General features: G+C 46.5%; 1 protein-coding gene across 2 annotated transcripts; it reads left to right on the forward strand.

Moving 5' to 3' along the window:
• Positions 1–1,548: 1,548 nt before the first annotated feature.
• Positions 1,549–10,737, forward strand: tor2a (torsin family 2, member A). Of its 2 annotated transcripts, none has more exons than XM_030364091.1 (5): positions 1,549–1,722; positions 1,962–2,227; positions 7,558–7,733; positions 7,863–7,990; positions 9,306–10,737. In XM_030364091.1, exons 1-5 carry the CDS (start codon positions 1,602–1,604, stop codon positions 9,548–9,550), a joined length of 936 nt encoding a protein of 311 aa, XP_030219951.1. In that variant the 5' UTR covers positions 1,549–1,601; the 3' UTR covers positions 9,551–10,737. The 2 variants fall into 2 exon arrangements, with proteins under 2 accessions (XP_030219951.1, XP_030219952.1); XM_030364092.1 differs by having other exon boundaries at positions 1,593–1,722; positions 1,931–2,227.
• The last annotated feature ends 7,897 nt before the right edge of the window (positions 10,738–18,634 follow it).

The following is an 18,634-nucleotide window of genomic DNA, read 5'->3' on the forward strand; positions in this document are numbered from 1 at the left end:
GATTCACCGGAAACTCGACTGAACGTGGAGGAGTCGTTCGCGATTCAGCCTAGTTTCCGGTAACGGAGAATCGCATCATGGAATGCACGGCATTGCACGGTTCTCAGTTGAGTCAGTCAGACTCAGTGGAGTTAGTGCTACCGGAAACTTGTTTGTTCGTTCAGTCGAGTTTCCGGTGAATCGAATGGTGAACAAGACGACCGAACGAACGAGAGAGACGAACCGGTTCAGTTCGTTCGTCCTAAAGACTTGGTAATTCGAACCGGTTCGCGAACGAACGAGCCAACACTAGTCTTAACAGTTGAACATTCTGTGAGTGCTTGTGTTTGTATGCGGGAGACAGTGATTGAGAGTACAAACCTTAAAGGGGACATATTATACCACCAGGAGTGAGTGTAATTAGCCTTACAAGCCGTTTCGAAAATCTGCCCAATTTGACATCACTAGTGGGCGTGTCCACCTAGATCTGTGCATGATAGATGAGCAATGTTTACTTCAGTCCACTGGGTAGGCTTGTAGACCGATCTATCAAGTTCAGATCTAGGTGGAAACGCCCACTAGGGATATGGGGCCGATTTTCAAAATGGATTGTAAGGCTAATCACACTCACACTGGTGGTATAATATGTCCCCTTTAACTGTGATAAAGAACTATCTGTAATGGTAAGGTGTTGGTCGTATCCGGTTTTGGCTGTAGGATGCATTGTTTGAGTTCATACCAGTTTAATTATGTCATTATCAGACGTTCTGACAAATTAAAATGTAGCTTAATGCTTACATCGGCAACTAGGGTTGATGCAAAACACAATTTTTATTGGATTAGGAATATATGTTACTTTTATCATATATATTAAGGATATTATGTTCTTAAACGCAGTTACTCAGCTGAGTAAGCAGTAGCCTATATGGATCGTCATGGGTCCATTTCACACCGGCTCAATGACTTTGTTCATGGTTCTTTCTGAAAGCACGAGTGCAAAATCTAACATCACTAGCATATCATGGCCGCTGTCCACTGTATAGGTTCAGGCTAAACTTTAGGCTAAACAAAAACAGTTTAACTTAAATCTCAAGATAAAAAATAATACCTTAGCCGCTAAAGTCAAAAATGTTAATTGAGATTTTGTAATTGAGATTTGCTTAGTAAAATATCACTCCAATGTCAACTCCCGGGCTCCGTAGTTTTAACCCCCAATTAACTTTTATTTAACTCAATTTGTATTAGCTTTAGTTTGTGATACCGTGACATATAGTAGGCTACATTTGGAATGTTATACAAACCCTAAATAACATAACTTCTTGTTCTAACAGAAAGTCAACAGTAAACAGTTTATTATTGAAGTATTGTGATTATTTTTATTAAGCATCGAATTGATTATATTATTAATATTATTTGAAGTAGTTGTAGTAGTAGTATATTAATTGTTTGTACCACAGTATCTGAACTGTGACCTTCCAACGTGCTAGGCGGAAGCTACGCTCTGCGTCAGCCAAATGTCCCAATATAGCTGGAATATGTAGTCTTTCTTTGTTCCGCTCTTCGTTTTTAACCATTGAACCATAACATTCAAAAACTACAAATGGTCGCGAGTGCTTGTCGAAATGTTGCTCGTCTGGGCTGTATTTTATTTACTGTTTTTTAACACAGTTCAATGCGTATTTAAAGAGCTATATTGCACCATAGCAGATACATGTGAATGCGACTTTAAGCCAAATATACGAGGTAAGACAATACGCTATTTAACTAGATTCCTGTTTGACCAGACGAAACAATCTGGCTTCATCTCTGATATGTTTTCTAGCAGTGGTTTTGAGTGTTTTCTAGCAGTACTTTTGTGTGATAATTTAGTCAAACTACGGAGAACCCACTCAGTTCACCTCGTTATAATAATTCTAATGATAACCATACTGTTATTAAAATGGTATTTCAGTCGCAAAACCCTCTTCGTATACCCCAACCAGACTTGGAATGGGACCTATACACCAATCTCTACGGACAACATCTAGCTCAGGACATCGTGTCCGAAGAGGTGAAGAACTTTCTGGCCAACAATAATCCCGACCGGCCGCTGGTACTGTCTCTCCACGGGGGTTCCGGTACCGGGAAGACCCTCCTCAGCTCCATGCTGGCCTCCCACCTGTACACTTCTGCGATGAGCAGCAGCTACGTCCACCACTTCATCCCCACCCTCCACTTCCCCGCCCATGAGAGAGTCAATATGTACCGGGTACGTTATATCCACTATTTACCCCCAGGTGCCTCGTTTCCACATACGTATGTTTTTCGTATCCGTGCTTCCGTAAATTTACGGAAGGAGTCGCTAGTGTTTTACGTACGGACATGAATTTATTTACGGACAAAAGGGGGAGCGTATGATAATGGCCGTTTATAGGAGACCGGTACTTTGGAACATGAGGATCGACATATACAGAGATAAAAACAAAACCAACCAGACTTGGAAAGAGATCGGTGAGGAGTTTGGCCTGCCAGGTACTTACATGTTTTGTGAAAAACATAAAAACTTTCATACGGTATCTCCGTAAAACGACGGCGAAAGTTACATTTTTCGAACGTATATTACGGACATACCGGACAGAAATTTTACGGAGGGGAGGAGTCTCTGAGGAAAAACGGACATTACGGAGAATCACATAGGAATGAATGGACTTTCGGTCGGAGACGGTTGGATCGAATACGAGAATGTACGTATGTGGAAACGAGGCGTAGCCATTACAAGCCGTTTCACAATCAACCCTTTAGTGACAACACACGTCTGAGTGTCCGGCCAGATGTATTATGGATAGATCCGCATACCGTTAGCCTTGGTTCAATCTACATTGGTATGCTGGCAGCTTGATCTGTGGTCAAGGTGACACCTGGTGGTAAAGTAGGGGCTCTGTGTTGATGTAGGTAATGGTGCGTTCGAGTATTCTCTGCAAACCGACTCGGATCTCGGATCTGATGCCACGCCCACACTTCAAGCGTTTTATTATTTCGCTCGGTCGTTGGAGGAAAACATGGACGCCACCCGGAAAGCTGTTGTCGCGGTAGCATTGGCAGAGGACCAGGCGATCCAATATAAGCAGGCTATAGGCCATAGTCAAGTCAAGTCAAGTCTATTTATATAGCACATTTAAAACAACAGTAGTTGACCAAAGTGCTGTACACAAATACAATATAGGCAGAGATACGGACGCAGTAAGGTATTGCAGTAATACGAGTGATTGAAATTACCATTTAAATCACCAAAGTGGTCCAAGCACAATGAAAACAGTTCATACTTCAAGTCACAATGGGCGCAGCCATCTTGAATTCTGTCTCGGAATTTCGCTCGGTCACCACTGAGTTCAACCGAGATGGCGAGATCGCCGTCCGAGGAAAAGGGGCGGGTTTGTGCGTGTCGCTAGGCAACGTCCTCGGACCTCCGAGACGGATGGATATTAAAACGCACCATAAGAGATCTACTACTAGTGTTGCATTTAATGCACCTGTGATTGAGGGAAAACTTGGAGTCCCTGAACCAATCAGGAAAGAGATACCTGATTGGTTATAAATGAGCCAGGACTGGACTAAAATCCTCATACTGAGGGAGGCCAGTCAACTAGTTAAATATATTCTCACACAGCATTTCTATCACTAATAGCTGATGAATTGCTAGGCATTTCTAACAAATAACATTCAGATAATGCCTCTAAAAGTGTACCTACAGCACCTTTTAAGCATAAAACCACAAGTGATTATTGCGGGCTTCTAGCTGACCTAGTCAGACATTTCCTAAGTAAACGCTTAGACATCTAGCATCTTCACCGATGCCAGCCAGGGCCCCGTGGCAAACACTCGTGAGCAAACCACGAACAGGTTGAGCTTACCTGATGCGTATCATCTTTAATTGTTTGATGCTGAAAAACTTTGTGTCTTAAAGCATGATATAACTGTAATGAAGGATGAGTGTTCTAATGAGGGTGTAGACCAGGGGTCTTCAATTAAAATTGAACAAGGTCCAGTAAGTAAAAATTCCTTCCAAGAAAGGTCCGAACCTACCACGTCCTAATAGCCTTCTTTTGTCAAATACAATTAACACGGCATATTACCTTATAATTTCAGATGTATTTATTTTCAATTTCCAAATAGCTTACTTTTAACCATGAAAAACTAGTAAGACAAAGTAACATTTCAAGTAAACAAAACAGGTACATTAGGCCTAGCCTGGCTCCGCCCGCCTAAGTACTTCCGCTCAATTTGAATTTCCCTTCAGTACTAGGTCTGGACCTGCTGTATGTAATTTGGTTTTCTGGTGCCGCCACAGCGGCCACCAATCAGCGAACAGAGGGCGTGTCTGAGAACAATGACGATAAAGTCGTACGCCAGTTTGAGTTGTTGTTGTAGGTCGGTAGTTGATTTACAATGTGTAATTTTTCCCTGATAAATTAAATTCGAACAAAACCTGCAGCTGTCATTGACGGACATTTTCGTGCAGACGCACAAGGTGTTTGGTTTGTGTACAACCTGCGCGTGATTCCCGGCGCATGACATACGTCACAACCAAACGTTAGCGATTGGTTATGGCAGATCCAGAGTGGCACTGGGCAGATCCAATCATTTTAAACTTCAACAGACACCCGCCTTCAAGTGAGTTAACGTTTGTCAATTGATTAGGTCCAGACTCTCTGTACAAATGAAATGAAGTGAAGTACAAGAGTCTGGTAGAACCAGGCTACATTAGGCCTGCATTTCAAGTAAACATAAAAAGTGTATAAGGCCTACATGTCAAGTAAGCAGAACAGGAACACTAGGCCTACACTTCAAATAAATACAAAGTGCATTAGGCCTACATTTCAAGTAAGCAAAACAGGTACACCAGGCCTACATTTCAAGTAAGCAAAACAGTTACCCCTTCTGTAGTGACTGAGACAACCTTTGTTAGATCAATCCCCCTCATTAACAGCATCTCCTTAATAGCCTCATAAATATCTTCTCGTCTTGTGTGTGTCTCAAGTAGTGTTATACCCAACAGTACCTCACAGATCTCTTTCTTGTCTTGATGAAACAATCGCACATAAACCAAAAGCTGGGTGTTATCCGTTACATCTGAAGACTCATCAATGGCTAAGGATGGGGCACTCTGAACAGCCGCATCAAGCTGTGACGTGAAGCGTCATCTGATAACATTTCAGATTTTCTGGCTGTCGTTGCAGCTCACATTGGGATTTGCTTTATTTTTTCACGCAATTCATCCCTTTGTTTACCTTCAAGTAACGTCTCGGCAGCGGCGTTCAAGCACTCCTTCACAACAGTCGTGTCACTGAAAGTTTTTTTATGTTGCCCCAAAATCCATGCAATCTTAAGTGAGCATTCATTTGCAAGTTGCTGGCCTGTAAATGAGTGTGTGAAGACACGCGTAGACCTCTCATACTGAGCTCTCAGCTCGGATATTTTCCGCGCTCTTACTGACTTCTGGGGATACTTATCCCTGAAGGATCTGTGTTTGGATTCGTAATGCCGCTTAGTATTCCCGCTTTTTTATCAGCGCCACGGTTTCAACACATAAAAGACACAACAAAGGTTTAGTACAGCCTTGCGGGAGAATGAACATGTATTGGCCAGTCCATTCATCTTTAAAATGTCTGTTTTCGGGATCAACTTTCCTTATTTTCAAGCAAGCCATTTTCTCATTCCAAATCGCTCTTCCGGTAAACAAAAAATTTGATTGGCTATTTTTTGAGTGACGCTATACGGCATAGCGGCATAGGGAGGGGGGGAGTTCGGTGAGTGCATGATCTTCGCTCTGTGAAGATCATTGCTTTTTGCTGTTTTCCTGCTGTACTACAGAATATTCCGCCTTTCAATTTGTATTTCAGTGAGAAATTGTTGTACTAACATAATCATGCTTTGTAAAGTGAAATCATCAAAAAAAAAAAATATATATATGTATATATTAATTTTTAATTTTTATTTTTTTCTATTATTGGTCATGGGTCCGGATAGGACCGTCACTTGGTCCAGACCCGGACCGCAGTCCGCCGTTTGGAGATGCCTGGTGTAGACCATCTCCTTCTGCCTAATGAAGGATGAGTGTTAATTATGAGGGTGTAGACCATCTCCTCTATCCTAATGAAGGATGAGTGTTATAATGAGGGTGTAGAGAGCATCTCCTCTATCCTAAAGAAGGATGAGTATTCTAATGAGGGTGTAGACTAGGGTTGGGCAAAATGATTCTTTTCCGGGAACTAGTTCTTTCAGTTCAGTTCACTATAACGATTCGTTTGTTTGATTCGTTTGTTTTGATTCGTTCGGTAGGTCAGATTACGTCATTTGGTGTGTGCCCCCCCCTGCGAGACGGCCGTGAGCATAATTTAAACGACTTCTAGGCTCTAACCCCCGTGAAAATCGAGAAGATATACTATATACTTTTGTATAATCGAACGTCCCACCAATATTTATACCACTTGCTTACTCTCTGTATTTCATTCATGGTTTTACATTTATAATTTTATTTTACTTTACATTTAATTCTTCATTATTCAGGTATTACAGAACTTTCATGGTCATAAATAAAAAGTACGAACTGCAGTTTAATTTCTTTGTTTGTTCTTAAATTGACGTAGAATGGAGCAAAGACTCCTGGGATTGGGAAATGCGTTTATCCAATAAACAGATGGAGGTCAAGTCTATTTTCGAAAAATGTAGGGGGATATATGAGTGGCCCCACGTCGAATGGTATGACCCAAGATACGTCAGACAGAGAAAGCGCACATATTCGACGGTACCGCCTTGTCATTTGTTTACCCAGGTGCCATTGCAACACCATTGCTACCTCTCATTGGCTGAATCTTTGAGAACGTTGTAGACTCAATCAATATAAGTCGCGGGGAGACGAAGCTCTGTTCGTTTGTATATTTTATTTACGTGACCATATTTTTGGTTTATGTTAAAAAAAAGAATCAAAGCACCAGTTCTTCTTGTTTTGGGGAACCAGTTCTTGTCGTTCACGTTCGGGATTTGTTCGTTGTGAACGACCGACTCATCCCTAGTGTAGACCATCTCCTCTGTCCTAATGAAGGATGAGTATTCTAATGGGGGTGTAGTCCATCTCTTCTATCCTAATGAAGGATGAGTATTCTAATAAGGGTGTAGACCATCTCCTCTATCCTAATGAAGGATGTGTTATAATGAGGGTGTAGACCATCTCCTCTATCCTAATGAAGGATGAGTATTCTAATGAGGGTGTAGACCATCTCCTCTATCCTAATGAAAGATGAATATTCTAATGAGGGTGTAGACCATCTCCTCAGACTATGCAGGATGAGTATTCTAATGAGGGTGTAGACAATCTCCTCTATCCTAATGAAGAATGAGTATTCTAATGAGGGTGTACAGAACTTCTCCTCTATCTTAATGAAGGATGAGTGTTATAATGAGGGTGTATACCATCTCCTCTATCCTTATGAAGGATGAGTATTCTAATAAGGGTGTAGACCATCTCCTCTATCCTAATGAAGGATGAGTATTTTAATGAGGGTGCAGACCTGCGTGTTGACGCCCTCCTGCTGGCTGTAGGCGGAGCTGAAGGCGTGGGTGGAGGGTAACCTGACGGCGTGCGCCCGCTCCGTCTTCATCTTTGACGAGATGGAGCGGATGCCCTCCGGGGTGCTGGGGGTGCTGGAGCCCTTCCTTGGGCCGTCCCACGTGTTGTTCCAGACCAACTACCGCAAAGCGCTCTATCTCTTCATCAGGTGGGTGACTTACTGTGTATGCTGAGTGAGGTGTTGTATGTATTTCTTACTTTGGGTATGTGGGTCTGACCCTGTCGGTTTTTTTTATCCTGTGTGTATGTATTTGTTTCTATGTGTGTGTGTGTCCAGTACGACGGGGGAGGAGGTGATCAACAGGATGGCTTTGGAATACAGACAGGAGGGCAGGGACCGAGAGGAGATCCGGGCTTCGGACCTCCAGGACGCCATCGCCGAGGCCGTCTCCAAAACCAACTCTAGTGAGTATAGAATTTAGCTGTGATAAAGTACGGACTACATGTGACAAAAGTCCAACTGCAACGGGGATAAAGGACAAACAATATATGAAGAAACACATACTGGAGCTGTGTAAAAGGACAGACTAACTGAGATGAAGGACAGACTGTACCTGAGATAGACAGACTGTGGCTGTGATAAAGGAAAGATTGTAGCTGAGGTGAAGGACAGACTGTAGCTGTGATGAAGGACAGACTGTAGCTGTGATGAAGGACAGACTGTAGCTGTGGTTAAGGACAGACTGTAGCTGTGGTTAAGGACAGACTGTAGCTGTGGTTAAGGACAGACTGTAGCTGTGATGGAGGACAGACTTTAGCTGAGATGGACGGATTGTAGCTGTGTTGATGGACAGACTGTAGCTGAGATGGACAGACTGCAGCTGAGATGGACAGACTTTAGCTGAGATAAAGGACAAACCTTAACTGTGATAAAGAACAATCTGTATCTGTAACTGTAATGTGTTGGTCATGTCCGGTTTTGGTTTTAGGGTGCATTGTTTGAGCTTATATCTGTTTAATTATGTCATTATGAAACGTTCTGGCAAATTGAAACATAGTTTAATGCTTATATTGGCAACTAGGGTTGATGCCAAACATAACTTTTATTGGATTAGGATTATATGCTACTTTTATCATATATATTATATTAATGATATTATGTTCTTAAATGCAGTTACTCAGCTGAGGGAGCAGGGTATGGATTGTCATGTGGGAAAGATGATTGACAATTCGGGCCACGATGCAAAAGTGGGAGTCTAACTCATGCTGCAACATCTAGAGTCCATTTTCACACTGTCGCAATGTCTTGGTTCATGGTTCTTTCTGAAAATGCGAGTGCTAAAGCTAACATCACAAGCACATCATGGCCGACCGTTGTCGACTTTGTAGGTTCAAGCTAAAGTCAAATTCTTTATCTTGAGATTGCAATTGAGATTGGCGAAAGTTTCAGGTTTGAATCCGGACTGGTGATGTTGTGTAATGGAATTGGTGTGTTAGCATACAAATGTTTTCCGTCCACACAGAAAAGGTTTACATTTTATATTAATCCTTTTTCTAAACATCTGATGTGCCAGACACGCATATTATTATGTTCCACCTTATAGCAGCTGGGTTGTGGACGCGTGGCACACCATCTGGTGGGAAAGATTACGATATGATTTGGTGTTTGACTCATTATCTAACCAGTTTGAAACATGCTGCACAGGCTTCGACTGTGATGAAGCACATAATGTAGCTGTGAAGAAGGACAGACTAACTGGTATCCTCCCCCCCCCCCCAGGTGGATTCTCCGGGTCAAGTATCATCGAGGACGGTCTGGTGACTCGCTTCGTCCCCTTCCTGCCGCTGTGTCGACGCCACGTGGAACGCTGCACCCGCCAACAGCTGTGCCAGCAGGGGATGTGTGGGCGCAGTGACGTGGTGGAGGCAGTAGGGGGCGACATGCACTACACTCCCTTGCAGGAACAGTACTTCTCCATCAGCGGGTGCAAGGCTGTCCCTGCCAAAATAAACCTCTTCCTGTGACCCATTGAGAGGTGCGCTTGGTGTCTGGACTGATAGGGGAGGGGCAGGTGGCCGGGACCTGTGCCCAACCTGGGACCCAGGGCAGCAGAGCCAAAACGGTTTAGTGGGTTGTTGGTTGAGACTCTATTCCCAACCTCAAATCAACCGTTGATGGTTGAATCAAGAATTTCCTGATGAAACCTTGAACTGATGAGAGGATCAATGTGTTGTACACTAAGAGGATTTAACTTCCACTAGGATGTTTGGCTCAAGAGCAGCCCTGTTTCATACACTTCCAACCTGCAGTAGTAATGTAGTTAAACTTCTCGCATTACTTTGGCATGATTCATAATGCTAGCATTATTACTTTGCCTTACAGAGTGATTTATTGCTATGAATAAGGTATGGAAACGACATGACTTTCATGACACTAGGGGTCAATCAAGACTCAATGCATCTATATATTGACCTGTGAGGGCTTTTGTTTACTTTTCCGTTCCTTTGATTATTTATTGTTTAACTGTATATTTTTATTCTACAGTCTTGGCTTGATTTGTCATTGAACATAAAGTTTCCAGTCCAAGGTAACTTAAAGGGAACATTACCGCTCACTCATGAGATTCAGATATATAAGTATTGACATTCACCTGCATCTGTCTTAATCTCAGCTTCTCTGTACTCCATTTTTATTATCTATATCACTGGCGTTGCAATGGTTTAATAATGACAAAACAACATAATTTTTTTCTTGATTAGTCTCTGCTTCGCACTCCATTGATCCGGTGTGTGTGATGACACACTCCAGCGATAGGAGGCTACCATTTCCTGGTTGGATTCCGACCTCTCACCCAGATGCAGGGCTAATGCCTTGTTCTATGAATAGGGGTACAACATCTTTGCCGTATTTTAATTGGTCCACTTGTGCCTTATTATAGTGCACTATTTAGGGCATCACCATTTTGTAGTGTTGAATTGGTCTACTTGATACCATAATATACTGTCAAGCAAGTGTGCTACTGATTCAACCCATCACTTGTTACCTAAATAGTGTACTACATAGTGCAAATAGGAAATGAGGGAATAAGTGAGCCAAAACGAACATAGCCATTGTGTTATAGGAAGGTATTACTGCACCATCAACATGTTTAGGACAAATAGGATGAATGCTGTCATGAATAAAGTCCTGATTGGTCCTACTAATTTATAAATGCTGTGATTTTCATTGTTTATATTCTACTTCACCACTTGTACGACATTAGACATGTTACCATAGTAATAGCATTAAAATCACCATTTAGAAAAGGCATTCAAACACAATTATCAGTGACTGCACCATGTAATAGTAACAACATAAAAAAAAAGCATGGCCATAGTGTAAAGCAGGTGGGAGTAATCATGTGTTAATTTGCCAACAACCCAGACGCTGAAACTAAAGTAAGATCTTCTGAAGGTTTTCAGAACAACCGGTGTTATAGGGACTTTCTGTCATTACTGGATTACGGTGATCCTCAGGTGGAGCTCTTTGTCCAGCGGCCGGGGTCAGGGCGGAAGAGGTGGGGCTGATGATACAATGAGGGGAGAGGAGAGGAGCGCAGAAGGGACTGTGGAATTATTTCGAGAGTATGCGTGGGGGGGAGGGGTTGTTTGAGGGCCGGTCCCCAGAGCCAGCCCTTATATCTCCTCTCTCGTCCTCACTGCTCTTTTCTCCTCCTACTTGGTAGATGTTATGTTGTGAGCACTACGGCTAGATTGTGAAGAGGTCCTCTCTCTCATACATACTCTGACCTGATGTAGGTTTGTGTTGGTATGGGGCACTCCCCCCTGACCCTCTAATGTCCGCCACTGGCATTCCCAAGACCTGACACCAGCTGTCCAGTGTATGTTTGTGTGTGTGTGTGTGTGTTTGTGTGTTATAAGTACTATTTAGTCGTATAGCACTACAGTCATAGAACTAAGATACATTTCCTTAAGGAGCAGATAGGGTTAGATCTTAATCTAGGATGCCTACAGGTAGACTGGACATTGTCGATCAACCCAGAACCTTTCATCTGGGAGTCAAACCCCCTAACCCTATTTCAATCCTCTTCACAGTATGGGAAGAATGTAGGATACAATAGACCTCTCTGGCCGCCCTCTGTGTTAGCATTGTGGTAGACGTCTATGTTAGTGGTACTTTGTTAGTACTGTAGTAGTTAGTAGGACGTTAAGTCTGCAAGAGCTCCTGTTTCTGCATGTGGGTTGGGATGGACTGAGAATTACACAAACTCCCTCACATAAGAGTTATGTTCTCTCCCATCGTTCAGGGAACAACATGAACGTTTTTATCTTAAGTTATTTTTGATTATAGTGTCACTGAATGATGAGGATGTTGCAGTGACAATCTAATGCTGGGAGCTTTGAAAAAATATCAGATAATATCTAAAGAACAGCAAATATAATTGTATTATTTGTATCTAACCAATGAATAGAAACCAGATATATTACCTTGTTATTCTAAATGAAAAATCGATTATCCAAACTATGACCACATAGCGCTATACTAGCACTATTTAATAATATTGGCTAAATGACTATCAGATATTAATAAAATGTTGTATTGATGTATACTCTTTCATGTTGTTCATTTATAAATACATACGTATAGTAGGGTAGGAAGGGGGGGAATTTTGATGTTCCCCATGCAAATTATTGTCCCATGTATGATTTTTTCACCATCTTTTGTGTCTGTGCTTGATTTTCGGCTGTGAAAAATGAAGATTTTAAATCGACATAGATCTTGAACAATACATTCTACAGACACAATCCACCCCATTTTCTCTTCGTCTTTGTATGAAGAATTGATAGAGATGAGGATTGGCGTAAAAACTCAAATAAACACAAAAAAATGTACAAAATCGGTGACATTGGATCACTGGAACTCCTCCCCTATGGACCCTATTGATATATGTTTTCTAACTTTTGTATTTTTACAGTCTTTAAGATGTCTCATAAACAAATGTTGATGTTCCCCACTTGAAATATGGTTACATGTATGTTTATTCTGGCTACATTGGTTGCCACCCTGGATTTCCCAAAAAAATAAAAAATGTACATAATCTCTTAACTGTATGAAAAATTACCATATTTTCTGTTTCATTTTGGCATAAGACATTGAGAGGGATGGGTAGTGGCATGACTGGAATATGTATGGAACATTAACTCACAATTAAATGCTAAAAATGTAGGCTAATCAATAGGCGGAATTGGGCAGAATTGGTCCAAAGAAACATCTCCCATACACCTTAAGGAGATCTTTTTAAAACTTATATTAGTATTTTATTTATTGAAACAAAACGGACAAACACACTCATATGTGTATCATTAGAATAAACTGAAATTGAAAAAGTAAAAATGTAAAAAATTAAAATGTCTATTCATCATTCAGCAGGTCTTCATAATCAATCTCTTGCTCCTCGTCTTCTTCACCATCTCCATCCATCTCCTCGGCTGTTTTCTCCAGCAAGTCAATGAGTGAAGTGGGAAGGATAGGGCCACAAGACCACACTGGTTCCAGGGTACCCTCTTCAGTCTTTTCCCAGCCTTGGCCAGGATCATGGGGCTTGGGACACCAGAATATCGGTTTGGCTGCTCTCTTGTAGATGGCCAGACGGTGGTTGACACGGTTGATATGTGGGACCAGGTTGTCTCTGCAAGGTGGGAGCCGGGACAGATCCTCCGTGTTCCTGCGCCAGCACTGACGTCACAAACCCGTTGTACTCGTTGACGAAGAGTGTGAAGGGTCTGTGGACATTTGGAAGTCCTAGCGCTGGTGCTCGCACAGATGTTGCTTCAACTCCTCAAAAGCTTTTCGTGATTCGTCTTCCATCTTGATCTTATCCCTGGAGTCTGGTCGTCCTTTCAGCAAGTCGTTCAAGGGTTGGGCAATCTCAGTGTAGTTTTCCACCCAATTCCTGTTGTAGTTGCATACTCCCAAGAATGCTCGTAGTTCTTCGACTGTTCGGGGTTCTGGCGTCTTCCTTATTGCTGCAGTGCGGTCGTGGGTGATCTCCCGTTTGCCTTGTGAGATTTTCTGTCCAAGGTAAATTACCTCTGGTTGAGACATTTGTGCCTTGTCGTAGCTCAACTTGTGACCTTTCACATGGAGATAGTCAATCATTGCCCTTAAGTCCTTGTCGAGCTCTTCCTCGGTCTCCAAGGCAATAAGGATGTCGTCCAAGTACGTGATGACTGCTGATGTCATTTTGGGGGCTTCTGGCAGGGTCAGGTGTCGTTGCAAGGCCTGGTGATAGATGGTGGGGGCCGAGGCAAGTCCCTGAGCCAGTCTAGCCCAGCTATACTGACATCCATCGTAGCTGAAAGCCAGCCAATCTTGACACTCAGTGGCCAACGGTACTGACCAGTAAGCGTTTAAGGCATCAAACACTGAAGACCTTGTGAGCTGGAGTGATGTCTTGCAGGAATTGATCGCCGGAGGCAACCACAGGGCTCAGATGTGTGAGGCTGTCATGATCCGCCCCTGGTTTTCTCATTCACCTGCCTACCACCCTGATCACTCCCAATTAACCCAACCACCTTCACCTGTGTTTCCCCTATATCAGTCCTCTCCTCCCAAACATTCCCTGCCAGATTGTCTCTTGTGTTTCACAGTGCTTTCCCGCGATTCAACTCCTGACCTACCACCGCTCCTGTCTGCTCTCTGATCCCTGCCTGTCTGACTATTCCCCCGGTTCCTGATCCCTGCCTGTCTGACTCTCCTTCTGGTTCCTGATCCTCGCCTGTCTGACTCTCCTGCCGGTTCCTGATCCCTGCCTGTCTGACTCTCCTTCTGGTTCCTGATCCTCGCCTGTCTGACTCTCCTGCCGGTTCCTGATCCCTGCCTGTCTGACTCTCCTTCTGGTTCCTGATCCTCGCCTGTCTGACTCTCCTGCCGGTTCCTGATCCCCGCCTGTCTGACTACCCCGTTGGTTCCTGATCCCTGCTTGTCTGACTACTCGCCTGTCTACGAAATAAACTATTGACTCTGTTCCACGCTCGTCGCCAGTCTGTGCACTTGGGTTCAGCCAAACGCGCACGTTACAGAACAATCTGGCCAACAATGGACCCAGCCCAGATGGACGACCGCATCTCCCGGATGGAGAGCGCGCTACACCAATTGATGGTCGCCACGGTTCAGAGACAGCAGGATCTGGTAGAACTCTCCAAAGCAGTCCGCAAACCTGTTCCAGAGTTTCAGCCACATTCTTTCCTGCCACACGGGTTTCCTCTTTCCAAGCCTTCAGTACCCCCTGTCTTCTCCTCGTCTGTTCCAACCGCTCCCGTTGGTTTGGGCGGTCCCGAGCCAATACGATTGGCCCGCACCCCCCTTACATCGGAGGAGAGGGATAGGAGGCTAACCATGAACCTCTGTTTGTACTGCGGTCAGCGTGGTCACTTCGTCAACCGGTGCCCAGCAAAGGGGCAGAGTCCCCAAGTGAGCAGGAATATTCTTGTGAGCTCCGCCATGGACACTACTTCTCCATCAAGACCCATTCTCTCCGGTGAGCTCCTGTTGCCCTCCGGTTCCCATCCCATAACCGCACTTGTCGATTCAGGGGCAGACGAGAGCATCATGGATCGGTTCCTCGCTCTTCGGCTGGGACTCCTTCCAGAGAGACTGCCAGTGCCGATCTCCGCCAGAGCCCTTGATGGGCACGTGCTGGGGAGGGTTACTTCCCGGACAAATCCTGTGCACATGCTCCTGCCTGGAGGCCACAGGGAGACCATCCAGTTCATGCTCCTGCCCACACCCAACCAGCCGGTCATCTTGGGTCACTCCTGGCTTCGCAGACACAACCCCAACATCGACTGGTCCACCTGCTCCATCCGAGAATGGGGAGTCACCTGTCAGCAATCCTGTCTCAGGACTTCTTCACCGTATCCTGTTGCTCCCGCTCCTGCTCCAGCCTCGGACGTCTCCGGGGTCCCTGCCGTTTACCATGACCTCAGAGAGGTCTTCAATAAGGCCAGGGCCACCTCCTTGCCCCCTCACCGTCCCTATGACTGTGCCATCGACCTACTTCCGGGCACTTCACCCCCCAAGGGACGCTTGTACTCCCTCTCTATTCCTCAGCGAGGGGCCATGGTGGACTATATCCAGAGCTCCCTAGCCACTGGGATCATCCGACCCTCCTCGTCACCGGCTGGGGCCGGGTTCTTCTTTGTGGACAAGAAGGACAAGTCCCTGAGACCCTGTATCGATTATCGAGGTCTGAACAACATCACAGTGAAGAACCGCTATCCCCTTCCAATACTCTCCTCCGCCTTTGAGCTGCTCCAGGGGGCAACGGTCTTCACCAAACTCGACCTGAGGAACGCCTACCACCTGGTCCGTATCAGAGAGGGAGACGAGTGGAAGACGGCCTTCAACACCCCAACGGGGCATTACGAGTACCTCGTGATGCCCTTCGGCTTGACCAACGCCCCGGCAGTTTTTCAAGCGCTAGTCAACGATCTGCTGCGGGACATGATTGACAAGTTTGTCTTTGTTTATATTGATGATATCCTGATTTTCTCCCGCAATCTCGAGGAACACGTCACCCACGTCCGCTCCGTTCTCCGTCGCCTCCTGGACAACTCCTTGTTCGTCAAGGCGGAGAAGTGCGAGTTCCATGCTCCCTCCGTCACCTTCCTAGGATATATTATTGCTAAGGACAGCCTTCAGATGGATCCAGCCAAGGTCTCTGCTGTGACATCCTGGGCTACCCCGGAGACACGCAAGCAGCTGCAGCGTTTCCTGGGGTTCGCCAACTTCTATCGGCGTTTCATCCGAGGGTTCAGCTCCATCGCCTCCCCCCTCTCGGCCCTCACCTCACCCAAGGTTCCTTTCCGTTGGTCTGATGCTGCTCAAGTGTCCTTCGAAGCCCTCAAGGCCCGCTTCACCACCTCCCCCATCCTCCAGATCCCCGAACCCGAACGTCAGTTCATTGTGGAGGTGGACGCATCGGGTGTGGGAGTAGGGGGGATCCTCTCTCAGCGTTCATCCTCCGACCAGAAGGTCCACCCGTGTGCTTTTTTCTCTCGTCGCCTAACCCCCCCGGAGAGAAATTATGACATTGGAAACAGGGAGCTTCTGGCGGTGAAGCTGGCCCTGGAGGAGTGGCGGCACTGGCTAGAGGGAACCAGGGTTCCGTTCCTGGTTTGGACTGATCACCGAAACCTGGAGTATATCCGAACCGCCAAGAGACTAAACTCCAGACAGGCCCGCTGGTCTTTGTTTTTCGACCGGTTTAATTTCACCCTGTCCTATCGCCCTGGCTCTCGGAACACTAAACCAGATGCTCTTTCTCGACAGTTCCCCGAGTCCCCTGATGAGACGGCAGAACCCTCCACCATTGTCCCAGCCTCCTGCCTTGTCGCTGCTGTCACCTGGGAGATTGAGGAGAAGGTAAGGGCCGCCTCCCTTAATCTGCCAGCCCCCAGTTCCTGCCCCCCAGACCGCCTGTTCGTTCCAGCCCCCCTCCGCTCCGACGTGCTCTAGTGGGGTCACGCTTCCCGACTCACCTGCCATCCCGGCATCCAGCGGACCCAGGACTTCCTGCAACGGCGCTTCTGGTGGCCGTCACTGGAGGAGGACGTCCGGGGCTTCGTCAACGCATGTTCCGTGTGTAACCAGTGTAAGACCTCTCGCCGCCCCCCTGCCGGCTTCCTGCACCCCTTGCCCATTCCCCATCGTCCCTGGTCGCACATCTCTCTGGACTTCGTGACCGGTCTTCCCGCGTCCAAGGCCCACACTGCCGTTCTCACCCTTGTGGATCGATTTAGTAAGCTGGCCCATTTCATTCCCCTTACTAAACTCCCCTCTGCCAGAGAGACTGCGGACCTGCTCCTCCACCACGTCTTCCGCCTCCATGGATTACCCACCGATGTCGTCTCTGACCGGGGTCCCCAGTTCACCTCGGTCTTCTGGAGGGAGTTCTGCAGCCTAGTCGGGGCCACCGTCAGTCTATCTTCCGGCTTCCATCCCCAGTCAAATGGACAGACCGAGAGGGTTAATCAGGACCTGGAGACCACCCTTCGATGCCTGGTGAACCGCAACCCGGCCTCCTGGTCTGACCAACTGGTATGGGTTGAATATGCGCATAACACCCTCACCTGTTCATCCACTGGTCTCTCCCCTTTTCAGTGCGCCTACGGGTACCTGCCACCCCTATTCCCCGACCTGGAGAAGGAGTCTTCCTGCCCCTCGGTCCAAGCCCTGATCCGTCGTTGTCGACGCACCTGGACCCGGGCGCGCTCTGCCCTCTCAAGGGCTGCAGATCGCCACGCTTCTGCTGCCAACAAGCACCGCACGCCGGCTCCTGCCTACCGTCTTGGCCAGAAGGTCTGGCTCTCCACCCGTGACCTACCTCTCAAGGTGGAGAGTCGCAAGCTGGCTCCCAAGTTCATTGGACCATTCCCCATAATCGGCATCATTAACCCTGTGGCGGTACGCCTTCAGCTTCCTCGCTCCATGAGGATCCATCCCACCTTCCATGTCTCCAGGGTCAAGCCTGTCCAGGAGAGCCCTCTGGCTCCTCCCGTTCCGCCCCCTCCTCCCCCTCAGCTCGTCGACGGGGGTCCGGTGTTCTCCGTCCGGCGTCTCCTCCGCTCCCGCCGCCGTGGACGTGGGGTCCAGTATCTGGTGGACTGGGAGGGGTACGGTCCGGAGGAGCGCTCCTGGATCCCAGCTCGCTTCATCATGGACCCCAGCCTTATCTCTGACTTCCACCGATCCCAGCCTGACCAACCTGCCCCGTCCTCCCGCCAGCCCGCTACGGTTCCACCGGCGAGTAGTTTCTCTGACAGAAGGGACTCCGATGTCGCGTCCTCCTCCTCTTCGGAGGACGCAATCTCTGAGGCCTCGGAGGAATTCTAACCCTCCTCCGGGCCCCCTCCTCCCTCCCTGTTTGGTTTAGGACGTCTGGAGCCGTCCCTTGCCGGGGGGGGGTACTGTCATGATCCGCCCCTGGTTTTCTCATTCACCTGCCTACCACCCTGATCACTCCCAATTAACCCAACCACCTTCACCTGTGTTTCCCCTATATCAGTCCTCTCCTCCCAAACATTCCCTGCCAGATTGTCTCTTGT

This window comes from Gadus morhua, chromosome 8 (assembly GCF_902167405.1).
Source record: "Gadus morhua chromosome 8, gadMor3.0, whole genome shotgun sequence".
Taxonomy (NCBI): domain Eukaryota; kingdom Metazoa; phylum Chordata; class Actinopteri; order Gadiformes; family Gadidae; genus Gadus; species Gadus morhua.